Genomic DNA, 19,434 nt, shown 5'->3' on the forward strand with positions numbered 1-19,434 from the left:
AACCATACAGTCCTGCAGCCGAACCCTGGTGCTGGACACAGACCCACCTGACAGCATCACGTCAAAGTAAGCATCGAAGGTGTTTTTTTTTTTTTTTTTTGGGGGGGGGGGGGGGGGGGTGACTGTATATTTGTGTCACTGCAAACTCTCGGTACCTCAGCAGAGCTGGCAATATCATCAAGGACCACTCTCACCCCAGCAACCAACTGTTTGAACTATTACCGTCAGGCCGACGGTACAGGTCACATAAAACCAGGACAAACAGATTCAGGGATAGCTTCTTTCCCAGAGCTATCACCGTAGTAAATAAGCACAAAAACAACTGAACCTGCTTAGCTATTCCATACCGTCACTGCCATTATATTATGCTGCTATTCATACTGTCATTATATTAATGCTGCTATCCTGTATATATCGTACTTACTATTGTACTTACGATTGTTTTTTTATACTTTTTATATTTTACATTTATATTTATTATTGAAACTTGCACCAAGGGAGTGGCACTCCAATTTCATTGTACTCTGTACAATGACAATAAAGGCTATTCTATTCTATTCTGAAATTTGATTCATCGGTCGATAATACCTTCTTCCATCTTCAGTAGTCCAATGGTGGTGTTTCATGGCCCAGGGAAGTCTCTTTGTCTTGTTCGGACCCCCAAGCAATAGCTTTCTTGCTGCAACTCGTCCTGTCAAACCTGCAGCTTTAATGCTCCCACCCCCACAACCTCACCTGCAGTCAGCCTGGAATCCAGAGCCACACCACTGTGCCAGCCTCTCTCTTCACATGTTGCCTCCTGTGAGATTCCTGACACCCCTCCCCCACCCATCACCTTCACTCAATACCAGGTTGAGATGCAAATGAGGAGACTTCACTCAGGCAAGTCTGCTGGACCAGACGGAGTGAGTCCCCTTGTCCTCAAGACCTGTGCCCCCAGCTGTGTGGAGTCTTTCATAAACTGTTTATGCTGAGTCTGAGTCTGCAGAGGGTCCCGGTGATGTGGAAGACATCATGCCTCGTCCCTGTACCAAAGACGCCTCGTCCCAGTGGCCCCCAGGATTACAGGCCCGTGGCACTGACCTCCCACATCATGAAGACCCTGGAAAGGCTCATCCTGGACCAGCTGCGACCCATAGTAAGACCACATCTGGATCCCCTTCAGTTCGCTTATCAGCCTCGTCTCGGAACAGAGGACGCCATCATCTACCTGCTCAATCGTGTCTACACCCATCTGGACCAGCCGGCGAGCACTGTGAGGGTCATGTTTTTTGACTTTTCCAGTGCTTTCAACACCATCAGGCCGACCCTCCTGGGTGATAAGTTAGCAGCGATGCAGGTGGATGCTTCTCTGGTGTCCTGGATTGTTGATTACCTGACAGGAAGACCACAATATGTACGTCTCCCACAGTGTGTGTCTGACAAGGTAATCAGCAACACAGAGGCACAAGGGACCGCCTCTCCCCCTTCCTCTTCACCCTCTACACCACAGACTTCAGCCACTGCACAGAGACCTGCCATCTTCAGAAGTTTTCTGATGACTCTGCGGTGGTTGGATGCATCAGCAGGGATGATGAGACAGAGTACCGGGCTGTGGTCGACTCCTTTGTCACGTGGTGTGAGCAGAATCATCTGCAGCTCAACGTAGCAAAGACCAAGGAACTGATCGTGGACTTCAGGAAGACCAGGAAACACTTGACCCCTGTTTCAATTCAGGGGGTCAGTGTTGACATTGTGGAGGACTATAAATACCTTGGAGTACACATTGACAATAAACTGGACTGGGCTAAAAACACCACAGCACTTTACAGGAAGGGCCAGAGTCGTCTCTATTTTTTGAGGCGACTGAGGTCCTTCAACATCTGCCAGAAAATGCTGAGGATTTTCTATGAGTCTGTTGTGGCCAGTGCGATCCTCTATGCTGTTGCATGCTGGGGGAGCAGGCTGAGGGTCGCAGATGCCAACAGACTCAATAAACTGATCCGTAAGGCCAGCAATGTTGTGGGGATGGAGCTGGACTCCCTCAAGGTGGTGTCGGAGAGGTGGATGCTGTCCAAGATAAAGACAATGTTGGATAACACCTCCCACCCACTCCATGACATGTTGGTCAGTCACAGGAGCTCGTTCAGTGAGAGACTGAGATTACCGAAAAGCACCACTGAACGACACAGGAAATCATTCCTGCCTGTGGCCATCTCCCTGTACAACGCATCCACTTAACACACTGTTTGCTGCTACAGCTACACATGTTTCTTTTCCAAATATTTATTTATAAGTGACTTATGTATGTATGTATGTATATATATGTATATATTGTACTATTCTTAGTTAGCGTATTGTCTGTCTTGTCTTAATGTTGGTTTAAAATGGAGCACTGTAACAAAAAATAATTTCCCCCAGGGATCAATAAAGTATTCTGATTCTGATTCTGATTTAAGTCTTCTCTTCATAGTTGAAACTGAGACTTGCTTACTACGACTGCGCTTGAAGCTGTTGTCCTGTGAGCTGCCTATCACAAAAGCTGTTAACTCTCAGAAACTTGTCCTCTGATTCAGTTGTGGCTGTGGGTCTGCCAGACCTTTTCCAGTCAGAGTTTGCCCCACTTTCTGCGCACCTTTTGATGGTGAAAGAAACTCTTCTCACTGACTTTCTTTGCAATTTCTTTGTAGGAAAGACCTACATTTTTAAGTGTTATGATGGTCAGTCTCTCTTCCATTAATTGCCTTTTTCTTACCACCTTTGTAGCAACACAATACTTTCTGCAGTGTACTAGTGTATGGTACCACAGTGTATCCCAACATCACTTTTATGCAGACAGGGGTGGTTGAAAGTTGGAACACTTGTAGGAATTAATAACACCAGCTTTCAAAGCTTAATTACCCTCCATTGTTGCAGAACAGCTTTAAAATTCAAATTTCAAATTCAAATTTTATTTGTCACATACACAGTCATACACAGTACGATATGCAGTGAAATGCTTACACAACTGCTCGTGACCTAAAAAAACAGAAAAAAAGGCTATGAATAAGATAGCAAATAAATATGAAAATTAAAGTTAAAAATGAAATAACTGTACAACAACAAATTAGAATGAAGGGTAAATTTAACTGGGAAAGATTAAGATAAAATATATAAATTAAAGTTGAAAATAAAATAACTGTACAACAAAATACACAATATAGAACTATATAAGAATGTATGAAGAAATATAAATATATATATTCAATAACAGCAGTTGTACAGTATTAAGTGGAAATGAAGAAATATAATGTCCAGTGTTGTGCAATCCACATTTGTAAGTGTCTTTTGCAGTGCAAATATGATTAAAGTGATTTAGTGATGAAGTGATTCGATTAGATGACCACGCATCTAATCGAATTAGTATAAACAATGTCCAGAATGTCCAGTGTGTGTAAGAACTGTATGTGTGGGTCAGTACTGTGTGGTGGTGTGATTGAGAGACCGTATCGCCTGCGGGAAGAAGCTCCTCCTCAGTCTCTCTGTGTTGGTCTTCAGGGAGCGGAATCGCTTTCCTGACCTCAGCAGAGAGAACAGTCTGTTGTTGGGATGGCTGAGGTCCTTCACCATCTTCCTGGCCTTGGTCCAGCACCGCCTGCTGTAGATTGAGTGCAGGTCAGGGAGCTCGGAGCGGATGCTGCGCTCAGCTTTAAATTGTTAACCCATTTTATATTACCTAAAAAGGCTTTTTTGTATAATTCTGAAATGTTTTGGGTAACTTTACCTTTTTTCAACCTCTGGCAGTTCAAGCTATTCATTGAACTTGAATATTTTTAACTGCAACAAATAACTGGAAACATTGGGGTGTTCTAAAACCTTTGACTCGTAGTGTATATATGAAAAGTTCTCCTCTCGTCCCTGTGGGTGGTCTTTATCCTTCAAACTAGGGTCATCTACCAGAGGCCCAGAAGCTTGAGGGTCCTGTGCAATATCTTTGCTGTTCCCAGGACTGCGTTCTTCTCGACAGAGATTTTGGATGTTATTGCAGGGATCTCCTGGACTCACTCGCCTAGCTTGGGAGTCACTGCACCAAATGTTCTGATTACCACTGGGACCAGTGTTGCCATCACCTGTCACATCTTCCCAAGATCTTCTTTCAGCCCTTGGTACTTCTCTAGCGTCTCTTGTTATTTCTTCCTGATGTTGCTATCATTCAGTTGGCTTCATCTATCACTAGGGCCATCTTTCAATGCTTGTCTACCACTACTATGCCTGGTTGGTTAGCCATAACCACTTTGTCTGTCCGTATCTGGCTTTGGTGGGGCCACTTTCATGTTGTTCCCCTGAGAGTACACCTTGGCTGGTTCCATGGAGTAGAGCTGGTTTATTCTACTACCATCTGTCTCTTTGGTATACCTCTTCAAGTGGCTAACAAAGGTTATGAGTATTTGCCTGGCAGTTTCCAAGGCCTCGTGTATGGGCACTTCGCTTCTTGGGCACCCTTTTCTTTCCTCATTGTACCTTTCTGTAGCTCCAACAGTTGGCTAATGTCTCTCCATGCTACCTTGAACTTGGCCTATAGTCTCCCTCTCCATAGGTACTGCTCCCTGTGGCTCTTCATCTCTAGGCAAGCATCCCCGTGATGACTGCTGGAGCTCAGATGGTTGGTTTCAGTGACGGTCATAGTAGAGATTGCCTGTAGTGCTGCATTCACATCTTCTAGCAGACCTTCACGTAGCCTTGGTAACCGGTTAAGAAGGTTCCAAGCTTGTAGTTTCACCACGATCCTATCTTTCAGGTCAGCTCCTCTCACACTCAATGCTCCTTCTGTTGTACTTGGTTCCCAATCTTGGGTGGGAGTGATGATAACCTCGACTTGGCTCCCCCCTTGCCATACCATTTATGTTGCAGCTCATCGATGTCCAGTAGCAATAAAGGTTCCTTCCTCTGAACGTTGGAAAATTGAACTACTAGATACTGACTATGGAAGATTCCATTGGTCCCACAACGTAACCCACTGGGGTTACTTGCAAAGTAGCATTCCAACAGATAGCTGATGCTTGGATTCACTGTTCATTCACTGGTTTTAGGTCTTTTTTTGCATTACTGTAAGTAATTAGCATTAAAGCTCAATTTTTGAATTGATTTCTTGTTTTCCAAGTCTTGCATTTGGATTCACATCCTGCCTGCCACACAGATGTTGCCAGACAATCAGAATGACAACTTGGGATTTAAAAAATAAATAAATAAATAAAAATAAAATAATATCCAAGAAAAGCACAAATAGACAGCAGACATAGGATCACTAAGTTAGATGGTATAGATCCAGCATATAAAGGTCTAAATTTACCAGCAAAGAGCTAGTGGGTAAAACTATGATTATTTCATGATGAACTAAAGTACTGAAAGAATTGGACTTGATGATGGCACCAGATGAAAGTCAGAAACAGCAAAGTCCATTATGAAAAACGTCTTAAGCAATTATCATGTCAGTCCACCCTGGAACATGCTCCTGCTTCCTCGTTTGTAAACATCTGATAAATTCAACAGCAGACAGGTTTTTGTAGCAGTCTGTCTCACTGTGGGAGTGGGATGGTGGTACCCCATCTTTGGCTCTGGAACTAAACTGTCTGTAACAGGTAAGAACAAACATTTATTTTCCTTCAGTTGTTTTATTGTAGAAGCTGAAAATGTGTTTAAAGTCAGTTTGTGCTGCTTCAGGCTTTACATGTTAGTTTTTCATCATTAGTAGAGAATTCATCTGCAGCCATTGTTACATAAGAAAAGCTCAATAATCTCTGAAAACATGTTGAAATCTCACTGAACAACTAAAGTTATTCTTTATTTCTGCAAATATTAGTGATGTTACAAATATTTAGGATTTGATCCTCTCAGTGATTCTGCTGGTTTTTAACACAAGATCATATTTGAGGTTGAGATTAAAAAAATGTTGATTAAGAAATATATTGTTAGCAGATTTTTACTTTATGTATACAGCACTTTGAGTACTCCGGAAGAGTAGAAAAGCGCTATAAAAGAATCAGTTCATTTACCATTTAGGAAGAAAAATCCATTTTTAATATTCTAACATTTATGTAGCTACTTCAAAAAGTGTCTTTTGGTAAATAAAGTGATTAAAACAGATACTGATTAGAAAATTCAGACATGATATGAAAATATGACATTGTGAAACTCATGGATGTATTTCTGACTATGAGTGGTGTGTGTGGATTTGTACACGACAGTAAAAAAGCTATTATTACTTGACTTTTCAAAGTACTTTTTGAAACATACTTTTGTTAAATATACTTTGTCATATACTGTGGACGTTATTACTAAAATATGATAAAGTATGTCTCATTTTATAGAAAACATTTAATTCACAATTTCATTTTTATTGTGTAGAAATGGTTGCTACAGTTTTTATATGTATAACAAACATAAAACAAAATAATCACAGTAGCTCTTTTCCAATTTTTACACAAAAATATTTACAAAGACAAATATGGTCAAAACACATGTAAGAAAATGTATTAGCAGTACAATATGTTTTGAAAAAAGATGACTGTATTATTGGACAGAAGAGGATCTCTGTCAGAAAACGTGTCTCAGGACTAATATGAAAAATACATTTTCACTTGTATAAAGACAAATATATATATTTTAAAATTGGACTGAACTAAAATTCTATAAAACAATAAAAAGCAAACACATGACGAATTAAACTGAATTTAATTTGACTTTAAAACCATGCTGAGTGTTCCTCATGTGAGCCATGATGACATGAGGTGATGACTGTGTTTGATATGAAGCTGAATCCAGTGTATGTAGTGAACTTTGTGCTGATGAGTAGTTTAGTGATCAGAGTCCATGTAGTTTCCAGGATCAGACTGAATGCAGTGCAGTGCTGGAAGCTGCTGCTGACTGTGTGAATGTGTGTCTGTGCTGCTTGTTGCTGCTGTCAAACTTCAGATGAGCAGGTAGTGAAGCCCGTGGTGAGCGTGTACCCAGCAGCATCCAGAGCCCACCTGGAGGGGAACAGCTCCCTGCTGTGTGTGGCCTCAGCCATGTTTCCTCCTCTGGTCCAGTTCTCCTGGAAAAGACAGAAGAAGAACGGCGGAGAAGCGGAGGAGCTGCCCCCTGCTGAGGGAGAGCAGCTGGAGCTCAGAGAGGCGGGACGCACCATTGCCATCAGGATGCTTGATGGGAGCCATTCTGACACATATAAATACAGCTGCTGGGTGAAGCACGAGGGGGGCACAGTGGAGGCCCGAACACAACAAGGTAATGAAGGCTTGGTGACTGTGTTCAGCAGTGATTCAGCTTCATGTGGAGATGCTGTCAAAGAGAGCAGAGCAGCAGAGGACTGACATTTCTCACTGCAGCTCCAAACATTTGACTCCTTTTCTGTTTCAGAGCTTCCAGCTCCAGCAGCCTCCTGTCCTCCAGAGAGAGAGCCAGCAGACCTGCCAGCTCTGCAGCCAGCTGACTGTAAGATCACCTGCTCTGCATGGACAGCTCCAATGTCCAATGAGGCAGCTGGAACAAGTTTAGGCTCTTAAAGTTGCACTAATTGATCAAATCTTCATCCAACAAGCTCTGATAAAGCCACTGTACACTAGCTGCTCAGCACCAAACAGCAGACAGACCATAATATGTCAGAGATCAGTTTGTTAGCTGCTTGTGGAGTTCTTCTGCCCCCAAGTGGACACAAACACTACATCAATTCATCCACTTGAAGAAGCTGTGACTGTTTCTATTTGGACTTTTTCTCCTTGATCTGAGAGGAATAACCCGACTGTCTGTCTGTCTCTTTGTGTCTGTCTGTCCTTCAGTGTCCTTCCAGTCTCAGTGCAGGGTGAAGCTGCTCTGCCTGCTGTACACAGTGCTGATAGTGAAGAGTCTGGTGTACTGCTGTGGACTCTCTCTGCTGATGATGCTCACAAACAAGGGAGCGTCCACCAACTGCACACATGCTGACTGACTGTTTCCTGCTCGCCTTTTCTCACCATCACATCTCATCAATTCATCTCATTCATCACTTGGATCAGTGTTGTGTTTATGATGTAGTTCATTCCTCTTCTATTCTGCTTTTATATTGCATTTTTATGCACACTGTATTCTAAAGTAATGTATATATGGACAGTTATGGATCAAATGGAAATTCCTATAATAAACTGATCACTGATCAAAATAAATGTGATTTTTATTGTCTAGTTTATTTTGATTTTTAATTTGGTCATGTATTCTAAAACAAAAAAATAAAGCTTCATATTTTATCATTGTTATAGTTACATTATTGTCCAGAGTGAGTTTTTTCATGCATTCAAAAAACTTCAAAGAATCTGTGATTTATGAAACCATGTTAACACTTGTTTGTCACATTTACATCTTTAGTTTTAAATTATATCCATTTCCAAACAGAACTCCTGCATCAGAAGAAGACAAAAGTCAAATGAATGATCCAAATGTACTAAAACATGTAAAAGATTTAAACACAAATTTTAACCTAAATCATCTGAACTGTGACTGAATAGGTTTTTACATTCTGTGGATGAAAAGTTGGTCAACAGCGACACCTGGAGTTGTTTTGTATGTCAGAGAAAACCAGACCTGTGCTTCATTAATACTTAGTGATAATTTTTTCAAAATACAATTTTGAAAATATTTTAAAACAATAATGAAATAATTATGATCACAACACCTCACACTCAACATTTACTTTTGTTTTTTGTTTGGTATATATTAAAATGCTTGACATAACTGGCAGATGTGAAATGTAAACATGAGGTCAGAGGTCAAATGTGACATGACATTTGGATGCAGGCCACATGTGAGGTGCAGAATGCTCGTATTACTTCCTAAATGTTGCCAATACACACAAAGGCAGCAGCATTTTAAGCTTTAATCCTAGAGCTGAAAGACATTTTATGAAAGTTTGACATTATTTGACCTTGAAGAAGAGCTCAGAGGAATAAAGTAATGTGAAATTCAGGATCTCCATATATATATATAAATATTCTCTATATGCTGTCAGTGCAAAAAATGACATTAAGAGACATAGTTTTAAATAACTTTACATACCATTATCATAACTTTGACCTTCAGATCAATTTATTGACTTTGAAGGTCAGATGTCAACTATGATATTTTAAACCTTTACACTCTACTTTCTGGCACTCTACGGCACCTGTGTTTCTTGTAGGTTATGAGGCTTTATGTAAATATTTTTATTTTTTTATTTATGTATTTTATAAATCATTAAGCTGACCTTGAACATGACTTTACTCTACAAAGCTGAAAAATAAGTTTTAATTGTTAATTAATTGTTAAGCTTTTTTGTTTAGGGACAGAATGACACACACACACACACACACACACACACACACACACACACACACACACACACACACACTAGTGCTACCAAAAACACACTGTCCTTATTACATAATAACACTAATAATAATAATAATAATAATAATAATAATAATAATAATAATAACAACAACAATAATAATAATAATAATAATAATAATAACAACAACAACAACAACAATAATAATAATAATAATAATAATAATAATAATAATAATAATAATAATAACAACAACAATAATAATAATAATAATAATAATAATAATAATAATAACAACAACAACAATAATAATAATAATAATACTAATAATAATAATAATAATAATAATAATAATACTAATAATAATAATAATAATAATAATAATATAAAGGATTTCCTGTATCTGTCTGCATGTGTCATATTAACGACACTTCATGTTAGAAGAAGTAAATATGTTTCAGTAAATAAGGTGCAAAAGATGTTTTTAAATATTTATGAACGGAAACAAAGAGACTGTTGGTGAATGCGCACAAATGTTTTCTTCAGCTCGAAGAAGTCTTTGTTTTTCTAAGAATGAGGCAACAACGGGACTTTTGTGATTCTGTATCGGGGGTTTCATGTTCTGTTGATCTGATAACAGGAACAGATGTACAGGAGGCCTTTTTCTAAACCCTCCCATATGAAGATAATAACACAAAAATGTATTAATTAATTAAATTAAATAAACAAGAACACAAACGACTGCACTAGTTTAAAAAACAAAAGTTGGACAAATGTGATGTCTTGCATAAATTGTGACATGTGTTGATTGTTATACGCAGCTGTATATGTGCACAATGGTTATTATTGTGCAAGGTTTTTTTAATGTGTCACTTTTTTTCATTGTAAATGGTCACCAACGAACTCTTGAGTGGGTTTTTCACCTCTTCTTTTATTTCATCACAGTTGTTTTGAACTCATCTGTGAGTTGTTTCTCTCACTGATTAAAAACACTGATCATTGCAGACGCAGCTGAAATCAGACCGAGTTCCTGGAATCGTTCTTTAACCAGTGCGTGTAACTGTCAACATATCATTAAAGTGAAAAACCGCAGCTAACGGTGTGGCGGCTGCAGCGCCGAAACCCACGCAGCCCATCTGCTGCACGAGGAAGGAAGTGCTGATGCACTGAGAACAGATTCACATGCAAGAGCTCTTTCTTCCACTGAGCCCCCTCCACCCACTCAGTTACACTCAAACAAACAATATTAATGACCCACTTTCAGTTGTTTTTGACCAAGTGATACGAAACCAACAAGCCCGCCGTACATACTATAATCTGAATATAGTCGAATACTGAGAATATGAATTACCTAGAAGTTAAATTATCATGAAATAAATTAAGATATCTGTCATATTTATGGTTTGTTGACTCAGGATGTGTTGTGCTCGGTCATGACTTCTCCCTCCAGCAGCCTTTTGTCTCGAGACCACTGCTGTGAAACGGCGTTGCATAAATAAACTTGAATTATTTGAACAGTTCAGATTAAGTCTGTAAAATCTGTTTATAAATTCATGCTTGAAGATTTATTATTTATTATTTGAACCAGATCACAGATTTGGACGGTTTATTTTCTGTATAATATTTTCACTACTTTAAAGTTTGTTTATTTCTTAACTTAAAATTGTAAATTTTAATTTTAGAGGAAAAATTAAAAATGTTTTTCTGGTCGGTCTAAATAAGTCCAATTCTGGCCCCCGGGCCTCATGTTTGACACCCTTGGTCTAAAGGTTAATCTAATTGAAAAGACTCGGTAACTTTCTTAAAAAAAACTTAAGTGAGTTCTCAATTTGCTTTTGTTTTACAGTAAATAAAATATTTTTGTACTTACAGAACTGTTTTTGTTAGATGTGGGTTAATAATTTTCTGTTCACTGTTACTGATGTTTTAAATGTTGTAATGTTTCTGCCACATTAAAGCGAACTCAGAGAAACTGCATAGGAATCAAAAATAAACCATATATGAAAAACTTTATTAACAAGTACTACAGACTCAATTTTTTTGAGCTTCCTGTTTATTTTTGGCCATTTAATTTCTCTATGAATCAGTTATTATATTTGGTTAAGTCAAAAATATCAAAATCTGATTCTAAATAAATATTTTACTGGTGTTTACAACAAACTATAAAGCTTTTCATAGATTTTTCATAGGGAATTACTCCACAATAATTATTTTTGTAAGCTTACTTTGCTACAGAAGACAGAAAAAATGAAAAGCGATATTTCAAATAATTTTTTCTTGAAGAAAGTCTCGTGCAGAAATAGATTTATTAAAATTTGACACTATAAAAGAATAAGTCAAACGGACAGAAGTAACTCTGTAACAGCTGAAAGCTGAAAATAATAAAAAATAATATGTTTTTTCTTACAGTAACAAAAAAGTATTATTAATAAAACAATATTTAAAATATGAACGACATAAAATTACTAAAAGCTGCTTTTGTACCAATGTGTTTTCCTTGGCACAGTTTGTTGCTGTCTATAAAACACAACAAGCTGTTGAACTGCAAACACAAGCAAAGTATTTTTGTTTTTACAAATTAATAACAGCTTCTGTTTCATGTGTGCGATAGATGACAGGAAGTTTTCTCATGAGGACAACTGTGTACAAAACTCTAATTATCTACAATAAATCACATTCATTTTGAAGGAATATGTCACTCAAATGCAAAGTATTGCTGACAGTGAACATTTCAAGTTTGTCAGTAGCATAAATTCATCATGTTTAATATAGCGGAAGTTTAATTTTAATGTAATTGAGACATAAAAGCTGTATAAAGACAGTCAGTTAGCAGGTGTGCTGTTGGTTGAACGTCCCTTCTTTCTCGTGATCCCGAGCAGAGAGAGTCCACAGAAGTACGCCAGACTCTTCGCTATCAGCACTGTGTACATCAGACACAGCAGCCTCTCTTTAAACCAGCGTGGGGGAGGCGGTGGGGGAGGAGAAGGTCCTCTAATCTCTGTAAAAGAAAAGGAAAGAATTAACAAAGTCATGTCAATGACCTTCTCCTCGCTCTCTGAATATTCTCTGAATGTTGAATCACTCAGTCATGAAGTGTTAGTTACCTATTTTGTTTTGACCTGTCACTTTGCCTTTCTCATGGTGGACTTCACAGAGGTATTTATATGAGTAGATATCACCCTGATTGAGCACCGTGATGGAAGTGATGCGTCCTGGCTCTTTGATTTCCAGCTGCTCCACCTCAGCAGGGGGCAGATCCTCCAGCCGGCCGTTCTTCTCTCTTTTCCAGGAGAACTGGACCAGAGGAGGAATCATTCCTGAGGCCTGACACACCAGGGCGCTCCTCCCCCCGAGGCTGGTACTGTTTGCTGCTTTGTAAGCGGTCACCTCCGGCTTCACTGTCGGCTTATCTAAAGTTTAACAGCAACAAGCAGCACAGACACACATTCACACCGTCAGCATGGACCATAATCATTAACCACTCATATACACATACACAGTATGTTCACCCACTTATGTACTGCACATATGTACCATGATTTATCACAAATCTTCTGCAGTTTTATATGTGCATCTTAATAACAGAATTTAATTTTTATCTATGCATACAGAAAATTAAAATTATGTCATTCATAATCATTATTATCCAAACTTCCCTGTGAATAAATGGAAATATACAGATTATGTTGGTATAATAGCTACAGTGAAATATTACTATGAATTATGGCTAAAGAATCCACAATACTAAGTATATGATAAATGCATTACTAGTCTACAATGACATAAAGATACATATTAGTTTATATGTGTATCCTGGGAAATCACTGGCCTGTTTTTTCCAGATTAGACTAGTTTGTGGTTTTATCTGAATCCCCTGCAGCTGAGGTCATGAAGTATTGTCGTCAAAGATAAAGGAAACGTCTTTTAAATCCACAAGACAATGTTTGACTTGCTCTGCTGCACCTTTAGAAGTGCAAAGTAATTTCTGCTCATGTGTATGTTTTCCTGCTCACCGGCTCACTATTAATTCTTTTTATTTCTTTATCTACTTTTTTAAAACAACCGTTCAGCAAACCAGCTGTCTCTGCTATCTTTGAATATATTTGCTTCATGTTTGTCATAGTTGCACAATCACTAATCAAATATATTCAAAGATAACTTCCTCTCATTCTAAATAGTAAATTTCACATTTGTGCTGTTTTGATGAAAAATCATTGAAACAATACACAACAACTACCAAGAGATATTTTCTAGCACTTAACTCGCTTTAACTGTTAAGTCTAATATTTAGTAATAAATCATTTAAACCTTCTCTAATGAAGGCTGAGGTACGGCACCGGCAGCAGGCTCTTCCTAATTGTCGCATCCTTCATACAGTTATTTTATTTGGTCATGTTAAACATATAAAATTGAAGAAATATATTAACACCATGAACCAAAATATAATTATATGTATGTGTGGAATATTTTTGCGCCACATCATTTTACAGATGTTACTACACCACCTTCTAATCACAGGATTCTTCACAGTTTGATTTTTTTTAACAAGCTGCTTAAATGTGGCTCATCGTTCCATCAGCAAAACCTTTAAATGCAAAGTGATAAAAAAAATAGAAACATTTTTGTGATCAGATATGCTTCTAATCTGTCATAATTTCCAAAATTCCTATCATATCTTAAATTTGATTTAATTAACATTAGACATTGTGCAACACTAAGAGAAAGAAGAGAGAAAGAAAATCTCCCACAGTCCTTGTGAATCTAATTTTCTTTTGATAAGAGAAAGACAGAGAAAGCAGAGTCTTACGTCTCATTAGAGCGGAGCTGTTTGAGACCAGAGAACAAGTTACTAAATTATTTCTTACACTTCTTTAAATGTCTGCAGGGTTTTAAGATGGAAAGCACACTACATAAAAAAGCTTAAATACATTTCTGACAGCTTTTAGATTGTCGTTTTAAAGTTAGACTAAGTGCACTGCTTTTTTAAAACTATTTTACAAACATTTAAAACATTTAAGGGCACAGAATATAAACTTTTAAGTAAAAAAAACAAACAAAAACAGTAAAATCAAGTAGGTGAAATACATTTTAAGCCTTACCTGTTACATAGAGCTTTGTTCCAGAGCCAAAGATGAGATAGCTGTTGGACTCAGCACCGGGTCCTCCCACACTGAAACACACTGATACAAAAACCTTTCTGCCGTTGAGTTTGTCAGCTGAGGTGAATGAGCGTAAAGTATCATATTTCACTTCCAGGAAAGGTCACATGGAGTTTATCATTTTGGCTGCTAACTGCCTTGAAACTGTGCTTCTCTTGGATAAACTACAAGTAACTTTTTATATTTTGTTTTTATTTACCTTTTTCTGAACCATAAAAGTTTTTGTTTTTTTTAAATTACAGATTAGTGGGTTATTATTATTTATCATCACCAATTTCCTCAAATCCTGAAAAATAATAATATGGATGATCTCCGGGATTTCATATATAGGAGAATCACTAAGTGTGTGTGTGTGTGTGTGTGTGTGTGTGTGTGTGTGTGTGTGTGTGTGTGTGTGTGTGTGTGTGTGTGTGTGTGTGTGTGTTCCTGTCTACCGATCTTTGTGAGGACAAACAGTCACTTGTGAGGACACACATACCGGTCCTCACAAATTTGAAGGAATTTTTGAGGCTCAGAATGTGGTTTCATTGTCAGGGTTGCAAATAAGTTATTGGTAGGTTTAGGTTTAGGGTTAGGCATTCATTTTTAAGGGGCACAGGTGTCGAACTCCGGGTCTCGAGCGCCTGTATCCTGCAGGTTTTACATATGTCCTTGATGAACTTGAGCATCAGAACAGGAAAGATTCAGAGTGTCAGCATGTTCACTGGAACCTGAACATCTGGACGAATGTTATGTTCAGTTCAGTGATGAGTCCAGATTTTGGATTGAAAGGTTAAAGTGTGGAGATGATGAGGGGAACACTATTCTGATTGTACCAATAGCTTAGCAGCTTTAAGTGGAAGCACTAATAATAATAATAATAATAATAATGGATTGGATTTATATAGCGCTTTTCAAGGCACCCAAAGCGCTTTACAATGCCACTATTCATTCACTCTCACATTCACACACTGGTGGAGGCAGCTACAGTTGTAGCCACAGCTGCCCTGGGGCAGACTGACAGAAGCGAGGCTGCCATATCGCGCCATCGGCCCCTCTGGCCAACACCAGTAGGCGGTGGAGTGGAGAAGATGAAATGGCCTGTCAGTTCTGATTTTAAACACCTTGTCATCAGCATGCTGTGAGTGACCAACACAAACACACTGTCTAACTTGTTAAAAATGCAGGTGTGAACAAGTTGTTTGCCATCTGCCTGGTGCCACTTCTCTGAGTTCCCTCTGTCTGTCTATGGTGTCACACTGTCTGCTCGTGAATCTGTCTTTTAAGTTCAGTGTCTCGCCTGGTTCTCCGTGTCTGTGAGTTTCCTGTTTTACTCTGAAAGTCTCTGTCTCATGTGAGTGTGTTTAGTTTACGTTTCCCGTGTCTCGTCAGATCTGATTTCTCCCAGGTGTGTTCCTCTCCTGTCTCCCATCCCTTGATTACTGCTGTGAGTATTTAAGCCCTGTGTGTTCTCCTGCCTGTTGCTGGTTTGTCTACGTTATCGCCCTCTGTCATCCTGTGTGGTTCCCCTGCATCTGTCTATGTTTCCCTGCGTCTTCGTTTGTGTCTCTAGGTTTCAGGTTTGTTTTATTCTTAGTTTGTCCAGTTAGGTTTTGTCAGTTCTGTTCTTGCCATCCTTTGCCTTTTGTTGTACATCGTCCTCCTCAATAAAAGCCCACTCACATCAGTAGTGCCTGCATCTTGGGTCCTTCAATACATGGCTCGCCCCGCCGGCCGTGACAAATAGAACATGATGTTTAACAGTATCGAACGCTGCACTGAGGTCTAGCAGGACAAGCACAGAGATGAGGCCACTGTCAGAGGCCATAAGAAGATCATTTGTAACCTTCACTAAAGCTGTTTCTGTGCTGTGATGAGCTCTGAAACCTGACTGAAACTCTTCCAATAAACCTCTGCAGATGATCTGTTAGCTGTTTGACAACTACTCTTTCAAGGATGTTTGATATGAAAGGAAGGTTGGAGATTGGCCTATAATTAGCTAAGACTGCTGGGTCTAGAGATGCTTTTTGAGTAAAGGTTTAACTACAGCTAGCTTGAAGGCCTGTGGTACATTATTAGAGATAGACTGGCGATATTTAAGATTGAAGCAGTAAGTAATGGTGGGACCTTGAGCAGCCTTTTAGCAACGGGATCTAAAAGACACATTGATAGACTGGAGGAGGAGAAAAGAAGATCAGACACCAGCGAGAGAGGATCAGAAGGACAGACGCAACAACATTGTCATCCCCTATGTAGCCGGTGTATCAGAAAAACTCAGGAGAGTTTTCTCCAAGCATGACATCCCAGTTTACTTCAGACCCAGCAACACGCTCAGACAGAAACTGGTTCATCCCAAAGACAAAACTCCAAAACACAAACTTAACAATGTGGTGTATGCTGTACAGTGCAGCGAGGAATGCTCAGACCTCCACATTGGAGAGACCAAACAGCCACTTCACAAGCGCATGGCACAACACAGAAGAGCCACCTCCACAGGACAAGACTCAGCAGTCCATCTGCATCTTAAGGATAAAGGTCACTCTTTCGAGGATGCCAATGTTCACATTTTGGACAGAGAGGACAGATGGTTTGAAAGAGGAGTGAAAGAAGCCATCTATGCCCACTGTGAGTGACCATCTTTGAACAGAGGCGGGGTTTATGACACCAACTCTCTGCCATCTATAATCCAGTTTTGAGATCCCTTCCCAGACGCCTTAACGCCCACTCACATCCTGGGCCATCTGACCTCAGGAAATCACATGATAAGGTGGGGCCAGGTTTCACAATGAACTCACCCGAAACTCTGGCTGATTGGGACCCACGCCTGTTTTCACACCTTGGCTCAGGCGATTAGAGGATCATCAGGGGTCCTTTTGTCCCTCTGTGGGGGGAAACTCCCACTGGGTTTAAATCTGGGACTCCCCACCATTTGACCTTAGAACTGAAGAAGCTTCTCGGATGAGAGGTGAAACGTCTTCAAGTAACTTGAAGAAGTCCAGACGCTTTTCTTTCCAAGCTCCTTAGACTACTTAATGTTAAAGGAATGGTTGGCTCAACAGTGCTCTGACTTTTTGCAATTACACTTAAATACATTTAAACAAAATTTTTAGATAGGATTACTAATAAATGTTTTTTGTTGGAAAGGGGTAATTATATAAAGTTTAGTTTTATTTTGCAATATCAACAAAAATGCAAATATATTTATATTATTCAGTTAAATTATATCTGTACACTTCTGAATCACTACAACATTCACCTAGAGGCACTTCATGCGGTAAGGGAAAGGCCACGGCAATAAAGAGCAAAATGTATATACAGCAAATATACATGTATACAATATTTATTAATGACATAATAAAAAAAGATGTGTTTAAATAAAAAATAAGGATAATTAAGGAAAATAAGGATTAAGCTGGCACAAACCTGTATTTGTTTACAGTGAATTTCTAAAACGTTAAAGGAAAAAGAAATGAGGAAAGTGCTCAGGTGTCTGATTTCTGCTAGTCTGTTGGTTTTTGTTCAGGCTGCAGAGATGATTATTCACTGTGGGTACCCGACTTCAAACAGGAGCAATAATAGGTGGCTGAATGAGCAGAGCTAATTCTTGCAACTACCAACTCACAGCCATTCTGTTTCCTTACAGCTGAGAAATCATTTTTCTGTGGATGGTTGAAATCTGAATAAACATAACCATTATTCCTGTTAACAGTCAGAATCACTGTGAGCTTTTCTCTCTCTTTCTTCTGGTACCAGTACACAGTATTTTTGCTACACAACTCAGTTCCTGCACAGCTGATGGAGACTGATTCACCAGCTCTCCTGGTCTGCGATAACTGCTCCTGAATCAGCTGTTCTGCTGCCATGGTAACCAGTGCTGTAGAGACACAGACAGATAGATGAAGGTTAGTGTGACAGTGTTTGTTACAGGTTGACTTTGTTGGCTCCTGATTGGCTGGAAACACTCACCTGAACACAGACAGCACAGAGCAGCAGCTGGGAGGAAAAGCATTTTGTGCAGTGGTGTTTCCTCTGGTGAACCTGGGGAGAAGTGGCGCTCTGATGCAGCTGAGGCCAAACAAGGACGAGCTGTGAGATCAGACGAGGGCCACGTGGTTTCTAACAGGTCCTCAAAGCTCCCATCAGCCCCTGCAGTGCGTAGATTAGTAATATTAGATTTTAAATAAATCTGCATTTTAAATCCTCCATAAAACATTGAGAATCTTCTCTTTTCCTTCTTTAAACTTTTCAAAGGTTAAAAGCTTTGAGCAAGACTCATATTTCAAAAGAGTTCAGAGAAACTTGACATGATTGGGAGAAGATTTTTAGTGTTGTATAAATTAATATATAAATAAGTATAGTTTCACATACAGTGTAAGAGATCTCAAACAAGTAGTAAAAATCCAATCAGATTTTTTGAGATGACAGGCAACAATGTCTGGCTTACATATTATTTGTAATTTTGCACTGATATCAGGCTCATCAGGGTATGATTGCAAAAGATAATACCTTAAATATCTTTGATTAGAAAAACAAGCGTTTGTTACAGAGTGTATTTTGCAATAATGTAGAAGACAATGAAGAAATAAACGTATAACAGAGATAAAATTTGCAGCACGTATGAATGGATTAGGATGTTGCTGTGGTTTGCTGCTCTCTTCCTGTCACAGACTCATCTGTTGGTTTTTGTTCAGGCTGCAGGGATCGTTTCTCACTGTGGGGAACTTCTTTGTGACAGACACAGTAGTAGGTGGCTGAATGTTCCACACTGCATTTGTTGATCAACAGTACAATATCATCCTTGTCACTCATAGCTGAAAATGACTCTTTTAGATGATGAGTGAACTTTGAAGTTTTTTTTTCAATGCGGTCAAAACGCACAATCACTGTGAATGATCCTCGATCTTTTTTCATGTACCAGTACATGTAATTATTGTCACATTGGTCGAACCCTGTGCACTTTAGGGATGCTGCTTCACCAGCTTT

General features: G+C 39.0%; 2 protein-coding genes across 4 annotated transcripts; one reads left to right on the forward strand and one right to left on the reverse strand.

Annotated features, from left to right (window-relative positions):
* Positions 1-5,506: 5,506 nt before the first annotated feature.
* Positions 5,507-7,995, forward strand: LOC146647413 (uncharacterized). Of its 3 annotated transcripts, XM_085389004.1 has the most exons (4): positions 5,507-5,597; positions 6,931-7,242; positions 7,375-7,449; positions 7,794-7,995. In XM_085389004.1, the coding sequence occupies exons 2-4, from the start codon at positions 7,026-7,028 to the stop codon at positions 7,940-7,942; spliced, it is 441 nt and encodes a 146-aa protein (XP_085245130.1). In that variant the 5' UTR covers positions 5,507-5,597; positions 6,931-7,025; the 3' UTR covers positions 7,943-7,995. The 3 variants fall into 3 exon arrangements, with proteins under 3 accessions (XP_085245130.1, XP_085245128.1, XP_085245129.1); XM_085389002.1 differs by lacking the exon at positions 5,507-5,597 and having other exon boundaries at positions 6,797-7,242; XM_085389003.1 differs by lacking the exons at positions 5,507-5,597; positions 7,375-7,449 and having other exon boundaries at positions 6,797-7,242.
* A 3,615-nt stretch (positions 7,996-11,610) lies between these two features.
* On the reverse strand, positions 11,611-18,460 carry LOC146647414 (signal-regulatory protein beta-1-like). The gene is made up of 5 exons (XM_085389973.1): positions 18,418-18,460; positions 18,005-18,325; positions 14,413-14,529; positions 12,418-12,723; positions 11,611-12,311 (listed from the first exon to the last, which is right to left on the reverse strand). The coding sequence occupies exons 1-5, from the start codon at positions 18,458-18,460 to the stop codon at positions 12,136-12,138; spliced, it is 963 nt and encodes a 320-aa protein (XP_085246099.1). The 3' UTR covers positions 11,611-12,135.
* Between the last annotated feature and the right edge of the window lie 974 nt (positions 18,461-19,434).

Source organism: Rhamphochromis longiceps, linkage group LG18, assembly GCF_057381845.1.
Source record: "Rhamphochromis longiceps isolate RC_006_pf linkage group LG18, R_longiceps_female_GT1.1, whole genome shotgun sequence".
NCBI lineage: Eukaryota > Metazoa > Chordata > Actinopteri > Cichliformes > Cichlidae > Rhamphochromis > Rhamphochromis longiceps.

What these genes read in the sequence shown, in the direction of transcription:
- LOC146647413 (XM_085389002.1), top strand. Translation starts at nt 6,891, where the DNA reads ATGTGTGTCTGTGCTGCTTGTTGCTGCTGTCAAACTTCAGATGAGCAG. An exon ending in GGAGGCCCGAACACAACAAG is followed by an intron (nt 7,243 to 7,374) that starts GTAATGAAGGCT and finishes TTTCTGTTTCAG; the next exon opens with AGCTTCCAGCTCCAGCAGCC. An exon ending in AGCTCTGCAGCCAGCTGACT is followed by an intron (nt 7,450 to 7,793) that starts GTAAGATCACCT and finishes TCTGTCCTTCAG; the next exon opens with TGTCCTTCCAGTCTCAGTGC.
- LOC146647414 (XM_085389973.1), bottom strand. Translation starts at nt 18,460, where the DNA reads ATGCTTTTCCTCCCAGCTGCTGCTCTGTGCTGTCTGTGTTCAG. An exon ending in TCTGTGCTGTCTGTGTTCAG is followed by an intron (nt 18,326 to 18,417) that starts GTGAGTGTTTCC and finishes GTGTCTCTACAG; the next exon opens with CACTGGTTACCATGGCAGCA. An exon ending in AACAAAGCTCTATGTAACAG is followed by an intron (nt 12,724 to 14,412) that starts GTAAGGCTTAAA and finishes GTTAAACTTTAG; the next exon opens with ATAAGCCGACAGTGAAGCCG.